The sequence below is a fragment of the Acomys minous genome (genome assembly GCF_964271855.1).
Source record: "Acomys minous genome assembly, chromosome: 1".
NCBI classification, from domain to species: Eukaryota; Metazoa; Chordata; class Mammalia; order Rodentia; family Muridae; genus Acomys; species Acomys minous.
The window spans coordinates 61,234,660-61,254,017 of NC_140483.1; the positions used below are offsets into that span (position 1 = coordinate 61,234,660).

At 39.0% G+C, this 19,358-nt stretch overlaps 1 protein-coding gene across 11 annotated transcripts in view; it reads right to left on the reverse strand.

Moving 5' to 3' along the window:
- Positions 1-19,358, reverse strand: part of R3HDM1 (R3H domain containing 1) — a 91,412-nt gene that overhangs the window by 19,271 nt on the left and 52,783 nt on the right. For all 11 annotated transcript variants that reach the window (XM_084780816.1, XM_084780822.1, XM_084780820.1 and 8 more), the window contains 2 exons: positions 9,491-9,645; positions 2,940-3,091 (listed from right to left, as the gene is read on the reverse strand). In XM_084780816.1, coding sequence (XP_084636942.1) covers positions 2,940-3,091; positions 9,491-9,645 — 307 coding nt within the window. The remainder of the gene's footprint in view (positions 1-2,939; positions 3,092-9,490; positions 9,646-19,358) is intronic.

The following is a 19,358-nucleotide window of genomic DNA, read 5'->3' on the forward strand; positions in this document are numbered from 1 at the left end:
TTCTGAAAAGATAATCATTTAGCAGTGAAAAGATAGTTTTTCTTTTTATTTTATTCATTCAATTAATTGTAATATTTTGTCACTTACTCTGTTATTGCTACAAAAATCACATTGTAGTTGCCACTGCAAGTATGTTAAAGGGTATACTAGTTTCCTCATTAAAAAAAAATTTTGTGGCAAAAAATTTAGCATGAAACCCACCTTAACACTTAACTTACTTTCTTTTCCTTATTATTTATTTACTTACTTGTTTATTTATTTACCTATCCATCCATCCATCCATCCTTGAGACAGGGTCTTACTCTGTAGCTCAGACTAACTAGAACCACGCAGACCAGGCTGGCCTATTATTCAGAGCTCTGCCTGCCTCTGCTTCCCCAGTGCTGGGATCAGAGGCTGGATCCACTATGACTGCCATCTTCTGGATCTCACTATGCAGCCCTGGCTATCCTGGAATTCACAGAAATCTGTCTGCCTCTGCCTCTTGCCTCCAGAGTGCCTGGATAAAAGGGTGTGTACACACTTATTTTCTTTTTGTAGTGCTGAGATCAAACCCAGGGCCCTGCATATGACTTGCCAGTGAATTTTATCCCTAATCCTAACACCTTAAAAACATTTTAAAAAAGATTTATTTTATCTTTTATGTGTATTAATTGTTGGCCTGAATGTTAAGTATATGCACTATGTGTGTGCATGGTACCTAGGTAAGTCAGAAGAGGGCTTCAGATGCCCTGGAACTGGAGTTATAGACAGCTGTGAACCACCTAATGGGTGCTGGGAACCCCATTCAGGTCCTCCACAAGAGCAACTGAGCTAGATCTGCAGCCCAAACTCTAACATTATAAAGTATAACATATTGTTATTACATATTATTACAACATATTGTTATTAGTAGGCACAGCGTTGTACAGATCTTAAGACTACACTCATCTGGAATATTTGAGGACTTATATCTTACTACTTAAAAAAAAAAAAGACTTATTTATTATTTATACAGTATTCTATCTGCATGTGTGCCTGCATGCCAGAAGGCGGCACCAGATCTCATTATAGATGGTTGTGAGCCACCATGTGGTTGTTGAGAACTGAACTCAGGACCTTTGGAAGAACCGACAGTGCTCTTAACCTCTGAGCCATCTCTCCAGCCAGTCTTACTACTTTTTAATTCCTTTTTAGGCTAAGTGTTAGGAACTAACTTTTAATAACAAAGGTAAATCTACACCAACCAGTATAAATCAGATCGACAGACTTTTTTATTACCAACAGTTACATTAAGGATGCTTGAGGAAAACCAAATAGAAAAACAAACAAATAATATAAATATAAATATAGCATTCAAGGAAGGCATAAGGAGTAGGGCCAAAAGGCATACTTGGGGGTTACTAGGACACACTCAGGGCTTACTAAGGCATACTTGGGGGTTACTAGGACACACTCAGGGCTTACTAAGACACACTTGGGGGTTACTAAAGCACACTCAGGAGTTACCAGAACACACCTGGGGGCTACTAAGGCACACTTGGGAGTTACTAGGACACAAAAAGGAGGGAAGAGTGTGCAGAAAAAAAAAAAGAGAAAGGCTTAAAATTGGCTTTATCATCATTTCATAAAGATTCTATAATACAAAGTATTTTCAAATAATTCTAAAATTAAGATTTCTATGTACATCAGGCTGCCCTATGAGATTAAAGACTACAGGAGATGTGCATTATGCTTTTGAATTTCAGGTTTCAAATGGGAAAATGAAGGGTAAAATAGCAGAAAAATCACTTAAAACAAGTGTTTTAAACAATAGTTCTAAGGTCAAGCATATAGCACAAGTCAGTCAGGAAGAGTTGAGGAATTTCCCAAAGCGGAGAGAAGCCTATTAAGGGTACTCCTGTAGCAGTAACAGGAAGTACATCAGGAAATAATGTGCCAGGCCTTTAATCCCAGCACTTGGGAGGCAAAGGCAGATCCAAGTTTGATAGTGAGTTCCAGTCCAGCCAGGCCTACAAATTACTCTTTCCAAGTTTTATTTGATTTGTGTATAAGCCAGGTGGAGTTACATGCAACTATTAGCTGCAAGAAGTAGATGCTGAGAACCAAACTCAGGTCCCTCTCGAAGAGTGACAAGAGATCTTAACTGCTGAGATGATTCTCCAGCCCTTACTCTTATTATTTTTAATTATGTCAGTGTAGGTATGTGCATGTGGGTCATGGGGCCAGGGGCATCAGATCCTTGGAAGCTGGATTACAGAATGTTGTGAGCCACCAAGTACTCTTTAATTGCTAAGCCATCTTTCCAGGTTACATTTTCCTTCTTTTCTTTTCTTTCTTTTTTGGTTTTTGGAGACAGGGTTTCTCTGTGTAGCCTGCTGGCCTGGAACTCACAGTGATCCGCCTGCCTCTGCCTCCCCAGTGCTGGGATTAAAGGTGTGTGCCGCCACACCTGGCTGCCCAGGCTGCATTTTCAAAGATTTAAAATTCACATAAATTTCTGTTTTCATTGTGTAAACAGCTTTACCTCAAAGGGGCTGGGATGTTTGGCTTCTACAAATGTTTATAAATTAGTAGAAAAGGGGCTTGAGAACAGCTTAGCAGTTAAGAGCACATCTGCTCTTGCAGAGGATCCAGGTTCAGTTCCCAGCACCCATGTAGTGGTTCACAACCATCTGTATCTTCAGTTCCAGGGGATCATATGCCCTCTTCTGTCCTCCCTGGGCCCTGCACACATGTGGTGCACTTACATACATGGAGAAAAATGACATAGACATAAAATAAAAATCATAAATAAAAAAATTATTAAATAGCATCATACCTTTTCTGTTTTATAAAAGAAAATGATTTTTAGTAATTTAGTTAAATGTAGCCCTTTGGTCAACTTTCAATGGCGTAGCACATGATACCTCCTGTGAACAGTGGGAAGCTAGCGGAGTAGGTTTTGTAGTCACACTCACCTTAAATTACTTTGCTGGCCAGCTGGAATGACACTGTAGTAGCCTGGCATTCCTGCTGTGGGCAGAGACCCTTGATTAGACTGACTAGGGAACACAACAGGCTGTTGGTAAGTCTGATGGCCAATTCCTTGAGAACCTTGAGGCAGTGAAACCTAAAATGTGAAAGACAATTTAAATAGAAAAGTGATTTTTCTAAACCCTGCAGATGTTTATGTCAAGTGCCTATAAATGAGAACGAGCTCACCGCAGTACCACCACAATGGTCTATGTGCCCTTGGACCAGCTCTAGTTTTGACTGACTCATATGAATCATAAAATAGGATAAGTGCATTTGATTCTGAAAAACATGACTTATCCTTAAAAAAGTTTTTTTAAAAAAAAGTGCAGCCTTTGCAGGGAGACCATATTTCTTCAAGGTTCAAACAGTCTCAAAACAATTTCTCAGCCTCCACTGATTGACCCAAATCTAGCAAAGGCTCTGCTGGAAGACTTTACTCAAAGCCAGACACAAAAGCTTCACTTTACACATCACTACACCAAGCAAGAGGATGGTCATGTGACAAGCAACAGACATCTAATTTACCTCAGGCAAAGTTGACAGGACTCAGGGAGGGTATCAGTGAAGCACATTAGGTTATAGCAGAGATTCAGGGCCTCAGTTGTCCAGATGAGGCCCCATCTCCTCACTTTATTAGCTAAAAACCACTGGGCAAATGACTTAACTGCTCTGAGGTCTATCAGTTCCATACCAGAAAGGCTGGAAATGTGTCTCCAGCAGAGGCAAGGAGAGACTGATCTGATCTGAGACACAACATCTAAAGGATTTTTTAGCTCAGCAAGCATCTGGGAAATAAAATTTTACTTCTCCATGAGAAACAGGATGGTTTTGCTAAATCTGAACACTCTTCTTCAGTTCTCTTGTTGGGGGATGGTCTAGTGTATTTTGATGCTAATTACTGCTTGCTGTCTCTGTGACCCTTTTAATTATTAAAGAGCCATCCCACTTGGGCAGGGCAGAGGAGATAGAGGTGTGGCTAAGGTAGGGGGAGGGAGGAGGAATTCTGGGAAGAAGGGAAAAGAGAGCCCTGAGGAGGAAGGAGAGAGACCTGAGACCTGAAGGGAGAGGAGTAGAAGGCCACCATGGGTTAGATGGAGGAGAAGCACATGGCCAGCGTGGATGGAGAATCAGGCCCAGATAAATAACATTAACAAGTATTTGAGATTATGAATGGGAAGTAGCTTGATAAAAATTGGTAGAAGCGGATGGCATGGGCTTGAGGAAGGTATGATATGCCTGCCTCACTATGGGAGTAGTTAGAGGATTAATGTCTGCCCTGCCCCAGGTTAACTAGGCTATTTTAAAATATAACAAGTGTCAGTGTCTTGTTCGATTGCTAGCCCAGCCTAGCTGGTAATACTGATAATATTGATAATTTTAAAACAGTCTTGTCTGGTTGCTAAATCAGAAACCACAGAGTCATCATGAGGTTTCTTGATTTATAAATGTACCATAAAATTAGAGTGGGCTATACTGTTTTTATTAAATACACATAACATATAAACTTATGATGAAGATGTCACAAGTGATGGTGAACACTACTGAGCACTTATTGCCAGGTTTTAAATGCTTTGTGTGTTATCTCATTAAAACATCCCAATGACCTAAGAAAAATACTTTCATACATTCTTGGGAATTTTTTTGTTGCTTTCAAGTTTTCAATTGCTGTTTAGGTCTTATTTAAGACAGGGTCTTGCTATTTAACTGGCTTTAAATTTGCTCTGCAGACCAAGCTGACCTGAAACTTGCTGTAATCCTCTTGCCTTGGCCTCTAAAGTACTAGTATTACAAAAATGTGCAACTTTGATTGGCAACATCCCTGATTTATACTTAAGTTGATTGGAATTAAGTAATTTCTCTAAAGGGGCACTGCATTCCAGTCAGTACTACACTGTGAAATCGGGCTTTATAAAAAGGTTAATTAACTTTATGTAAAATATTACTGAAATGCAACCTCCAAGCAGTCATCATCTCAAAATACAAAGTCAACTCTTAATTACTTCCTCCCTTGGTGCATCTATTCCAAATTTAAAACAAAACAAAACAAAGAGTCTGATATATCCACCTTTGTAAAACATAACATAATTCAGTCTTTTTGTTTATGGAGAAGGTATGTACTTTTCTGAGATTGTTTCCAATTATATCACAGCTCTATCTAGCTGACTAAAACAATTTGACTAAGTTTCTGTGTCTGTACACATTTTGTGTGTACATGTAGGTACTTGTACAATAAAGATAGTGGTTGACATTGGGTGTATCTCAATCCATCTCCATCTTATATTTTGGACACAATTTCTCACTGAACTTGAAATTCACCAATCCCACTAGGCTGGGTGTGCCAGCCCCAGGGACCTCCCTGTTTCCATCTCTCCAGCACAGAAATCACAGGTGTGCACACTTGATTTTGTGAGTGCTTTAGACGGATCCCAGATCCTGATAACTGCATAAGAGGCAGTATCTTCCAACTGAGCCATTTCTCTAGCACTCAGATATATTTTTAACAAGAAAAAAATCTGCCAAGAATGGTGGTGAATGCCTTTAATTTCAGCACTTGGGGTTGGAGAGACGGCTCAGCAGTTAAGAGCACAATGCTTGCTCTTCCAGAGGTCCTGAGTTCAATTCCCAGCAACCATATGAGGCTCACAACCATCTATAATGTGATTTGATGTCCTCTTCTGGCCTGCAGGTATACATGCAGGCAGAACATTGTATACTATTAATTTGAGCAGAGGCAGGCAGATCTCTGTGAGTTCAAGGCCAACATGGTCTAAATGGTGAGTTCTAGGACAGCCAGAACTACACAGTTAGACCTGGTTTCAAAAAACAAAACAATAAAATCTGAATTCCAGGAGAGAGAGAAGGGGATGCTGCTTAAAACTATATGGCTTCAGAGCGTACTCTTAAAAGACGTATCATTTGGCCTAGCTTGTTTTTCAGGTGATAATTTATCACTATTTTTATTTATCTACCTAAAATGGTAAAACACGACAAAGGAAGCTTCCATTTACAAACTGCCACAGCACTTCCTCTAATGGTTCACCCAGTGTGAGGATTGCTTGATATACATGAGAACTTGTAAAAAAATGCATGCTACAGTAGAAGCCAATGCTTCAATCCCCAGAACTACCAAAACATGTCCTCTCAAACAAAACAAAACCAACCAACCAAAAACCACCCCCCCAAATCCACCCCCCTACCCCCCCACCCCCCTGCAAAGGAACTATTTTCAGCATCTAGCTCCATTTAAAAACCACTATACTGGGGCTGGACAGATGGCTCAGGGGTTAAGAGCCCTGCTGCTCTTTCAGAAGTCCTGAGTTCAATTCCCAGAAACCACATGGTAAGTCACAACCATCTATGATGAGATCTGGTACCCTCTTCTGATAAACACTGTATACATAATAAATACATTTTTAAAAAATTTTAAAAAATCACTATATGGACAGGGTGGTGGTGGCACACACCATTAAACTCAGCATCCAGAAGGCAGAGACAGGCAGATTCTATGAGTTCAAGACCAGCTTGGTCTACAGAGCAAGTTGCAGGACAGCTAGGGCTACACAGAGAAACCCAGTCTTGAAAAACAACAACAAAGAAATGATACTAACAAAGTCATTAATTTAAAATGACAATTCTCTCAGCAGATTGTGAGTGCTGAAAGGTCAAGGGGAGATATCTCTTACCTGCATCTTTAACAGCAGCACAGAAGGAGCTGCTTGATACTCTGGATTGGAAGGCAGTGATTCTGGCTTGGGCCAACCCTGTCTGTCTAGGTATGGGGAAGTTTATGTGACTAGGTCAAGAATGGACGTTACTATAAAAGGCATAGAGGACATTAGGGAGAGAAAAAGATGTGTCTCCCTTTTACAATTCCTGTAGGCTTCAAAGCTAGAACCTCCTGACTACTTCATCACAGTACCTTGATAAATTCCACACTGTATATATAACTGCTTACATCCTTTCCCACCCCTGAATAGCTTTACAACTAATTTATGCCTAGACTTTCCTTTTTAAAACAATTGAAGGTAATTTTTAAAAAAGATATATGTGCTGGGTGTGGTGGTGCATGCCTTTAATCCCAGCACTCTGGACGCGGAGGCAGAGGGATCGCTACGAGTTTATAAAAGTGAGTCCAGAACAGCCAGGACTATTACACAGAGAAACTCTGTCTCGAAAAACAAAAACAACAAAAAGATTTAACCATGTGGTGTTGCTGGGAATGGAACTCAGAACCTCTGGAAGAGCAGCCAGTGCTCTCAACCTCTGAGCCATCTCCAGCCCTGAAGGTTATTAAAAAAAAAAAAAAACGATTTATTCATTTTTATTTTATGTGCATTGTTCTTTTGTCTGCATGTCCCCTGGAATTGGAGCTACTGACGTCCATGTGGGTGCTGGAAATTGAACCCAGGTCCTTTGGAACAACAGCCAGTGCTCTTAACTGCTGAGCTATCTTTGTAGCCCCGCTGAAGGATATTTTTAAATAGGACCTCTGTGTGTAATTCTGGCTAGCCTTGAGCTCAAAGAGACCCACGTCTGCCTTCTGAGGTGTGCACCACATGAGCACTGAAGGTTTCCAGCTGCCCATTCTCTGGTAGCAGGCCTTTCTTATGTTCACTGCTTCATTCCTGATCTCTCTGTTACTAGTCTGTACAAAAAGATCACCAATTTGTTTACCTCTGTTAGACAGACTCTATGTACACTTTCTCTTCACAATAAGCTTTTTTTTTCCTTTTCCTATTAGAATGAAAAGGACCTTTTGACTTCTTTACTAACATTCCATTCTGCAGCTATGGAAAACCAGGAGGCTAATAAGTCAAATCCACTCAGGAATGATTTCCTATACTATAGTTTGCATGTCAACTTGACACACAGGGAGGGGGAACCTCAACTGAGAAATTGTATGCATCAGACTGGCCTGTGGGCATTAGCTTTGATGAGTGATGCTATCATCAACCAATGCATGCAGGTGGGCCTGGACAGATAGGCATTTAAGTGAGCCATAAAGCAGCATTTCTCCATGACTTCTGCCTTCAGTCTCTACCCTGCTGGAGCACCTTCTCTGATAAATGGCCTGTAAGCTGTAAGATGAAATAAACCCTTTCCTCCCCAAGTTGCTTTTGGTCATGTTTATCACTGCAACAGAACGCCAACTACGACACTCCCTAAAGAAGAAAGAAGTAAAAGCAAATTTCTGCAAGTATATCACATTATAATAAAGGTCTGTTTATTTGGGGAACATTAAATCTTTCTGTTTTAGATCTAAAAATCAAACTCCATGACGTTTGTATTTTATTATTTAAGACAAATTCTCAAATTCCAGGCTGACCTGGAACTCACTATGTAGGCCAGGCTGGCTTTCAATCCACAGAGATGTGTTTATCCTTACCATTCAAGTGCTGGGATTAAATGTGTGTATGACCATGCCTGTCCTTTCATGGCTTTCTTTGGTTTTGGGTAGCCTTGGCTGTCCTGGACTTGCTTTGTAGGCCAGGCTGGCCTTGAACTAACAACGATCCACCTGCCTTTGCCTCCTGAGTGCTGGGACTAAAGGCGTGCGCCACCATGCCCAGCCTGGTTTTGGTTTTGAATTAGGGTCTTATAATATAGCTCTAGCTGTCCTGGAACTCAGTATGTAGATCAGGATGACCTTGGACTCACGGAGATCTGGCTTGCCTCTGCTTCCTGAGTACTGGGATTAAAGGTGTGCACCACCAAGACTAGCCTATCATAGCATTTTAAAAACATGATAAATCTTTAATTTTTGGTACTGAAGTAAATAGTCTCATTTGGGAAACTCCACATACCCATTAAATCTACAAATATGGACTTATGATCAGCATAACCATATCTTACTATATCAAACACTTACTCATTACTTCTATTTTCCTTTCTATTCCTCTCTCTCTCTCTCTCTCTCCAAAGTAGACTTTCTAGGGAAGTGCACAATATAGAAAGATATTTGCTTATACAGCTGTATAGCTGGAAACACAGTACCATGGCGAAACTTACAGGCCAGTATCAATCTGGTTCCCAGTATCAATCTGGTTCCAATACTTTATAAAGTGAGGGTAAATGAAGTTGATATACGCAACAAAACTCATAGGATGATGTTCTCTTCCAGAAGCACTTCGCTGACATTAAAGGGACAGAGTAACTGAGTGTGCCTGCAAACGCCTGTGGAGAACTATGGGCTCGAAGCCACTTAGGCTCCAAAGTGAACTCCAAGCTGGCCTAGGCTACACAGTAAGACCCTGTGCCAAAAACTCAAGCCAAAACCAACAATTAGAACAAACAAGGACACCAAAGAACAGAAATAACACAATGTAGTCAGGCTGTCATGGAGCTCCCTCCATCAGCCCAACCAGGCTTTGAACCTGCACTCTTCTTGCCTCAGCCTGTTACATGCTAGGATGACGGTGTGTGGTCTCACTAGAGCTAGAGGTTCGGTTGATTTGAAATCACCTATCCCTAAAGCAGGTGAGAGCAAACATACCTGATATGATGGCACTGAGGGGTAGGGGATGACCACTCCTTGGATATGAGTTCCAGTGCTGTTTGGCTGGCCTCCCATGAGGCTCTGACTCTGGGGTGACTGAACTCCAACTATTCCTTGGTAGTTTTGCTGCTGGTTGGACACAACTTGATAACCTGTAATGGCAAAATGAGTTAAATTTTGTTTTGAGTTTACTGTAAATAACAGTATATTTCTGTATTTCAAGCAAACTGCATGACCTAAAAGTGTCAGAATTTTACTTAATCAGCAAATCTCCAAGCCTATGATATTTACAAATAAAATCCTCACCTCTCCCCCAAATTTATTTTTAAAAAAATTACAATTTCTCCCTTCCCCTCTCTCTCCTCCTCCTCCTATATTAAGGAAATATACTGACTCATAAACTTGGCTTACACAGAACAAGCACTATGCAGTTTGTATCAAAATGCTTAATGTTAATAGTCTCTGTGGATTAGGATGCCCTAAATAGTTTGTTAGGGCCTGGTCTAAAAGGTAAATATCTCATTCCTTAAAAAACAAAACCCCCAAAACCCCCAACAACCACTAAGACTTCAAGTTAGGGGGAGCAGAATTCTGAGCGTGGCATGGATGTAGGTAGACCTGGGCACCTGAATATGTTGCATATAATCAGTGGTCCTAGTGGGGACAAAAGGGAATGGGTTTTTACAATAGCTTCCCCCCTTCCCTTTTTGTTTTTTCAAGGCATGGCTTCTCTGTGTAGCCTTGTCCTGAACTCGTTTTGTAGACCAGGCTGTCCTCGAACGCAGAGATCCACCTGTCTATGCCTCCCAGAGTGCTGGGATTACTGGTGTGTGCCACTGCCCCTGGCTTCACTTTTTTTTTTTTTAAAGACCAAAAGAAACGAAACAAAAAAAACCAAGAAACCACACCAAGACATGAATCTATTTAGGAATGGTTAGAAACATAAAGTGATTGGAGTTAGTCAGTCCTTTCTTAAGGATTGTTTTCTCACTGTGTTATTAAATTGATCTGACAGAAACAGATCAATAAGGAGATTAAAATTGCCAACTGTAGTTAAGAACATACGTTTACTTTTGTGAAGCAAACTTTTACTTATAAGAATCTACAATGCTAAGTAAGATATCAGTATCAATTGCATTGTTCTCCAGTCTAGTAACATTTATGAATACCAGTTAGCACAAGAAAGATTTCTAAACATTACCCAAAATTTTTTCATTAAAAAAAAAGGGGGGGGGGGATTAAAAACCAGTTATCACTTAGCTGCAGGGCACTAAAAAAGCTTTTACAAAGATCAACAGTGCTACTAGCCTGGCTTCAGCAGCTACAGGCGGATGAGATCATATCTCTGGCTGTAGCATGTATCTTGTTAAATAAAGTGAGAGAAGGTATGCCAAAGCCTCTGGCATCGATGGTCAGCAGTGAGGATCAGTGCAGCTGACTTCATGGCATTCTAAATTTGCCATTAAAAATGTACACTCCAGATTCTCCTCTGTTGTCTGCTGCCTCCTATTTCATGCACTTCCTATACTGCTTAAGTTTGGACATGGACAGAAGGCAACAGTGAAGAATGACTTTGCTTTAACTACACTTAACCCTATTTTCATCAAATGACAAACACTTCAAATTAATAAACAAATTATAAGCTGATTCAATACAAATACGCCAAGATACATTTTTATTCTTAAAAGAACAAAACCAAAAACCAACTAACCAAACAAAAAACAAACTAAGGACAGGAACAAAAAAGGGAAAAGACCATGAGATGCCACCTTTCAAAACACACACACACACACACACACACACACACACACACACACACACACACACACACACCCCCTTCCTTTCTGGTAGAATTCACTGTAATATAATTGAATTTTATAGTATTTTAAATTAAGCAGTCATACTTCTCCAATAAACAGCAAGTGTTTTATTAACTTTTTAGAATTTTGAGTAGTGCTGGAAAATCAAACACATGACTTCTTCCATGCTAAGCATCCTATAAACCGATGAACTAAACTCCTAGTCTGAATGTTATTCTTACAGTTTATTTAAAAAGATCAAGGTTGTCTATTTAAAGAAAAAAAAAGGTGTGTGTATGGGGCAGGGGAGCCAGTCAATAATGTAAACATAGTTTTTAAAAAATAAACAAAAACAAAACAAAAAAACCAAACCCCAAATAAGCAACCTTACATATGCTTGTGAGGTTTTGGAGACCTGTCTTGGTGACATCTTTCCTAAAACTCTCTTATGAAAAGAGCCTGATACTCATTATCAAATGTAGAGCTACAGACACCATGTCACATGGGTTTAATGTAGGATCACTTGGACAGTACACTACAGAGTCTGCATCACTAAATTTCCACTTCCATTTTTAGTAATTGCCATATACAGACACACAAAACTAACACCACCATTAACATCTGGAGATAATGGTAAGAGGAAATATAAAACACCCAGCACAGGCATCACTTACAAGGAGAACTTGGATATACTTGCCAATGGGGTGACATAAACAATGATAATGAGACCATCTTTAAAATAAGAACACCGAGACAACACAACCATGAGACTGTGAAAGAGGTCTTGTGAAAGAGGGCTAAGAATTCTTACTGGTATGGAGGTATTAATGTCTGTCATTTAGCTTAAAGAAAAAGAATATTCCAACAAAAAGTAAAGGTTTGGAGTAAGGGGAAATTACTCTGTTTGAGGAACAGAAAGGTATGTAGTAGTTAGTTAGATAGTGTGTGGACTGAAAAGCCCAAGATAAAGGTAGAACAGAATCCCATTGAAGAAACAGTGTATGAGCAGAGTGGTGAAAACCAATAGATATTTCTAGATTTCAAAGAACACTAGGCAGCCCCTCCTAGTGCCAATGTTCTGAGGCAGGGGTTGTGGCTCATGGTTTCAGTCATCATGGAGAGAAGGGCAGAGCATCCCTGCTTCCTTTCTGAAGCCCAGCTGTTGGGGTGTTGCACCTACAGGCAGCGAGGTCTTCCCCACTTAGCTCATCCTACCTGGAAAGACCCTTACAGGTACATACAGAGGTGGGGGACCAAAGAGGACGGTAGAAGCACTTCACTAACTCCCTTCTCTATCCAGTCAAGTGATGATCCAGTGTGAGGAGGATGGCATGGCTGTGGACCACACTACGTGTAGATTGAAATTAATCCATTTATCCCACTGACTCTTGAGTGAACACTTTTATATTTATGCTTCATTCATAAGCAGATTAATAAACTGTCTATGTGTCCTTGGCCAACAGTGGAGTTATTGAAAGTAAGAATGGCAGGCACTTTAAAGAAAAGTACCTTTCCCTAAGAAAGTCAATCTCTTCTGCCAGTTCTCTGCACTGTCTCACAGAACACACCCCAAAATGTACTGGTAACACAGACTTGTTTTGCTAATTTTTCCTTTTGTGGTTTCTATATACTGTTAATAAAAATGGAAATGATATATCACTTAAGGGTAAAGACATTTAAACACCTACCATTGTCCTTTCAGAAGAAAGCAATTTATATTAAACTATCACTCAGCTAAAATGTAGAATTTCAATATTTAAACTTAAAACAATATAAAAAACACTCATAGAGTAGAAACAATTTAAAACATTCTCCCACACAAATTTAGGCATGATGTGCTGAAAGGCCAGTTTCTCACAATTCATGTTTAGTAAATGCTTTCTGATGGCAACAGTTAATGTTAAGGTTAAGTATATCCAGTCACATTCACTAAACTGCTAATTCCATAAATACAAATCACAGCCTCGTGTTTGTCAGTCACTCATTAAACCTCTCTTCCAACAGCTGAGACACAAATGTCATATAATTAACCAGGAAGTATTGAACTGATTAGGAAGACAACGAAACTCATATTTGTATCTAATATGCAAAGTCTGAAACTAACTAAAAAATTAGATTTATTTTATGTATGGGTGTTTTGCTTGAACACCATGTGTCCCAAGTGTCCAAGGAGGTCAGAGAGGGCAGAAGGGTCCACGGAACAGGAAGTACTGATGGCTGTGAGCTCCACGCGTGTGCTGGGAACTGAACCCAGGTTCTTTGGAAGTGCTCTTAATCACTGAGCCATCTTTCCAGTCTCTAAACAAATTTTAAGACAGGTTTAGGCCAGGAATGGTAGTACATGTCTTTATTCTCAGCACTGTCCACCTGAAGCTCTGTGTCTCCCATCCTGAATGCTCCCCTTGCAGTCTACAGCAGTTGTCTGGAGGAGTTAGCAGTGTGGTTTTGCTTGTGGCTGCTTTGGCTTAAAAGGACTTTGTTGCTATACTCTGGATGAGTCCTTAGAAGATCTTCCCAGATGTTGGCTGTCCTTGCCACGATGTCTGTCAGACTTACTCAGTAAGCCCAAGTTTGCTTTCATTAGGACACCTTGTAAGCAGAAAAGCTGTTTTACTTCATGTCTTGGGGTTGTCTGCAGCAATGACTTTCCCCACAATCCACAGAGCTGCTTTTCATTTATTTTAGCATTAAGGAGGAAAACACAGCAGGTTTGAACCATATTGGTAGGAGACATCAGGATTATTTTCAACAGAACCTAAGACTATCACAACTAAAACCATAATTTAACATATTATCTTCTATGTAACTAATACGAAGAAGGTAAAATTTAATGGTATTAGGACAGATACCTGAGTTGTTTTTATTTTGGAAATCATAACGGAATGTTTGTTCCTTCATTCTAGCAATTTCAAAACCTAGGAAATGGCTAACAGTTATATAATTTCAGATTATACTTTTTAAAGAGCAGGATATTAAAAGATTATTGAACTTTCTATAATGCAAGATAACTGTGGGATCTTTTGCCAAAGTTTACTATAATCATAAAGAAAGTTAGAAACATGGAAAGCATCCAAACATGGTGGAGGCATAATATTGTATTTGAAACACAGATAAGAATCTGTTATTTATGAAAATCAAGCCATTAATCACTCAGTATCACAAGATATTAGGCCATTAATTACATGCATGCCTCACTTTATGTATGATGTTGAATAAAATTCATATTCTTAAAAAGTGCTCGTGCTGCTTGAAATTTTTTTCTGAGCTTCTGTTTAAACTAAGCAATTTTATAGCATCAAGCCTGCGTTGTCAGGAGTGTCACCTATGACAAATGGTTCAAGTTCTGGCTCAAGCTCCTTATCTAACCCTTCAGGCAAGAGGAAGGGTACATAGTCTCAAAAGTATAGTCTGAAGACTGCCAAGTGTGAGACTGAGGGTAAGGAAGGAGAAGTGGTTTCCTAGAGAAAGAAATGTACCATTGAGTTAAAAAATGCTAAAGAGAATTTCCAATATCCTGACACAATATACCATGCCCCTGAATGAAACATAAATTATTCTTTATTAAAAGTAGTTTCAGTATAACATTTTTAAATTTTTTCTCTTATTTAGAAATAATGAGAAAGTTAGAGAAAAGCAAGGTATCTTTTATAGAAATCTGTCCATCTGGTGGGAAAGCAAGTATTCTGAAAAGCAAGCAACACAAATAGTAAGAGATTTCAAACAGAATTAACTAACACCTAGTTATCAGTGTAGGTGCTTTTAACACTCCCTTCTTTGTTAAGACTATAGTGCTGCAATATTATTCCATTTCTTCCAGGACTTTCTGAGGACAGCACCAGCAGTTCTGCAAGCTGAGAGAGCAAAATCATTATGAATCGATGACTCAAACAACCCTGGGAGGTTAAAAAGAATCCTCCATTTCAACAGATGAGAACAAAAAGGAAAAACAGTGCTTACCAGAAAAGTGCTATCTAGACTAAAAAGCTAGATCTGCTTTCTCCTAGGTAACCTAAACTAGCATTCGTGCTAATGGAAAGCATCCTTCCAAGCACATTAGCCATCATCAGGTAATAAGACAACTTGAAGAAATGCTTCATCAGCACGGCCATCACCAGGAATCTCAGCTCACTTCCCTCACCGGTATTATTAACATTTTTTCCCAGATTGGACTTGTACAAAAGAAGCACTATGAAGGAAGTTAACCTTTTAAAAAAAGGTTAAGCCATTTTTAAAGCCATTTTGCTGAATCTAATGTATTTTTGAACTAGGTGTTGATAGGGTTGTTTAGAAGAATCTAAAATTTATACACCAGACATAACTTCTGTCCGGTACTATTTAGTGTACAGACAATTTCAAGCAGAGTCAGCCCTCATTTGTACTTGGGAAGAGATGCAGTTGTCAACACAGCCCCAGCCTCGCTAGTCTTTCTTTCACCTCTGCCAATCTTTCACTTCAACAGAAAGGCCAGCAAAAACCAATCTGAATAAAATCAGCCACACAGAAGTCACCACTTTTATTTAAGTAACTATCCTAAACAACTCAAGAAAACCTGTAAGTACTTACCAAATACATTTGCTCCATATTTCAGTGGCAGCAGGTTAGTAGAGAGGGGAAATGGAAACAGGTGGAGTTGTACTTATACACTTTCTGAATCTGTGCTGCTCATGCAATACTAAGAAATACTCACAGAACCAACTAAGTAAAATCAGGGCCACCACCTACTAACACAGATTCCTATTATGGGTCAAAAAATGTCAACAGAGAAATGACCAATTTTGTTTTCATAGTCCCAGTGTGACACAGCTAGATCCCTTGTCCATATATACTTTGCCTCTGCGCACCCTGTAGTGCAGATTCTTCTTTGCCTTCTACATTCTAGTTACTTTATGTATGAAGTGTGTGTGGCGCTGGAGATGAGACCCAGGGCTTCACACATGCTAGGCGAGCACTCTACCACATTACATTCCCAGCCTCCTCAACCCCTAGGTGCTTTCAAATCTGTGGCCTGCAATGCTGCCTATATCCTGAACACTATAAATTCTAAAGCGTTCCTTATACAGTGTGGCTTACCAATATGCTATCACAGTCTGCTGCTAACAAACTTTAATGTATAATGAATTAAGGCTGAACACACAGTTCACTGTCATTTTCTGAATTTACCAACTGGCTATAAAACTTAAATCATATTCAGTTTCAGAATTATTTTGCTTCTCATAAACACGCAATATTAACAGTTTTGGGGAAAATTAAATGATGTATCTTGGTAAGGGCCCAAACAGCTTAAAATGCATTTGGGTGTCTTTTGGTCCATTTGCTCCATGTTTTAATGAATTATTATGACCCTAAGAAGTTGTATAACATGAGGGAAAGAGACAAATTTGATGTCTACTAATGAGTTTGGCATGCTTAAGACATTAAAAAAATTAAAAATAAATTTATTTATTTATTATTTTGTATACAGTGCTCTGCCTGCATGTACCCTTGCAGGCCAGAAGAGAGCATCCAATCTCATAGATGGTTTTGAACTGCCATATTATATGGTTGTCGGAATTGAACTCAGGACCTCTGGAAGAACAGTCAGTGTTCTTAACCTCTGAGCCATCTCTCCAGCCCTAAGACATTAAATTTTATTAGATAAGTCGCAAACCAAACTGAATCTGCCATCCAGATATGCTTTGTAAAAGAAATAAAAGCAATAGTTTTTTTTGAAATTTTTTGATTTTTAAAAAGTAAATTGTATGAAGCCAAGTCTGTTACTTGAATTCAAATCCACATTCCTGAGTATGATGCAACATTAAAAGGCAATTATGAGTAATGGAAAATATAAACAAATATCAGTACCTTAATACAGCATTAAAAAAAAAAAAAAACCACAAAAGGGCAAAAAGGTAAAAATGCAGTAAAAACCTGAGTGAAAAGAAGCCAGGAAGCAGCTGAAAAAGAGACCGGTTCACTGTGAGAAATGTAAACCTCTCAGACAGTGCTACGGCCCCGAATCCAACCACTCAGGGACAAGGCCAATTATTGTAAAATATAATCACATATGGTGAAGCTGCAAACTTTTCAAAAGTCCTAAGAATGAACGCAGCTGTTTATCAAAGAGCCTGGGCCTATAACCTGAAGTTTGCTACAGTCCACTACCTGTGGGTCATAATTTCTGGTATTGCAATTGGCTGCTTCCACGTCTGTAGTTATTAAGAAACTAAGCTATTTTAAACGATTCTGATGTTCACCCTTCTAAACTAGAAATGACTCAAAAGAGACACAGAATCTTCCAATTTTTGAGTCCACAGAGGCTAGACAATATAATAACACACCCTAGTTTTCTAAGTGAGCAAACTGAAAGCCCCAGGCTTTAACTAACATAACTAGCACTAGTTTAAAATGACTGTGGGGGCTGGGGGGATGGCTCAGTTAAGAACGCTGGCTGCTCTTGCTGGCTTTAATTCCCAGCAACCACTGATGGCTCACAACTGTGTATTAACGTTAGTCTCAGGGGACTCAAAACCCTTTACTGGCCTCCTTGGGCACTGCACGGTTGCAATGCACAGACATACACAAAACAAAACACCCATAAAATAAAATTTTGAAAAAGTTTAAAAACACACAAAAAAGAAAATTCCAATTTACAGTCTGCTGTGTTGCCTGGAGAGCTTCATGCAGTCAGGACTTCCATCAATGCCTTTCAATGCTTATTTAATCTTATTCTGAATGACCACAATCAGTAATTTCACATCACAACAGAAGACAAAAGCATTCACTCCCATATGCTAATATTGCTCCAGTTGGACTGCCACAGTACATGGAATTTTGTTTTGTTTTTCAAGACAAGGTTTCTCTGTGTAGCCCTGGCTGTCCTGGAACTCACTCTGTAGACCAGGTTGGCCTCGGACTCAAAGATTCACCTGCCTCTGCCTATTGAGACCTGGAATAAAAGGTGTGAGCCACCACCATGCAGCAAGTATACCGAATTTTATTGACAAGAGATCAATACATTGGCACAGATAAAGCATTTTATCTGAAAAAATTTTCCCAATGTTTTTTCCACAAAGGAAAATAACAGAAAATTCTTTATTTCCATTGCTCATACATGGTCTCAGAATAATTCTCAGTTGAGTTTGTTAATTTAGGGGGAAATGCGTTTTAAATTCATTTAAGCATTTAAGTACTAGTGATGCCATGCTAAAAAAAAAAATTACTATAATTTTTCATTATTTGGCTGAATGGTTTCAGTTCTTTCGTGAAAGTGAAATAAAAAAGATCAGCAAACTTTGTGAGCTCTTTTAGGGTATATAAGGATAGTTGACAAGAACCAAAAAAAAAATAAGTGACAGGTGAAGTTTACATTTTAATCAATTGTAATGGTGAAATATAAGGAAAAATATTTTAAAAGACATAAACTATGTTTACATATGAAAATTGGGACAGAAATCAGTAAACCAAACAAAAAGAGAATCAGAAATTGCCTAATCTTCTAGTTGTTTTTATATTAAGATTCATATATAAAGTCTAGATATTAAAAAACAAACAAACACACAAACAAAAACCCCACAAAATCTAGTAAACTATAGTCTTAAAATCACAACTTTGTTAACAAGAGCTCAAATGCCTACCAGTTCTATGTATGAGAAAGCTAATATAATCACCAACACTGCGATATAATTATCACTGCTTCTGGTTGCTGAAGATTTCCTTAAAGGGAACATTTGTTTCTATTACACATACAGGCATATCAAAATTACCTGTCATTTCAGGTAAGAATATTTGAGAATTTCTGCTTCAAACAGAATGATGCACAACTAACTTAAGCTATATCTTATTAGGATAATACAGAAATAAATGAGTAAGTAAGGTCTCATCATAGTGATTTATTATGACTGACACCTAGGGTCAGACAATGTCACCCACCACTGAAGGACCTTCTCTGCACCTGTGCTTGAGATGCAGTGTGGTTTACTGTTCTCTTTTTCTTCATCTTAACTAACAGCAGAAAAACCACAGCTGAACTTCCATAAATGATAAATACCTTTCTACTACTACATGCAAACTATGCCTCTTTGGCATTT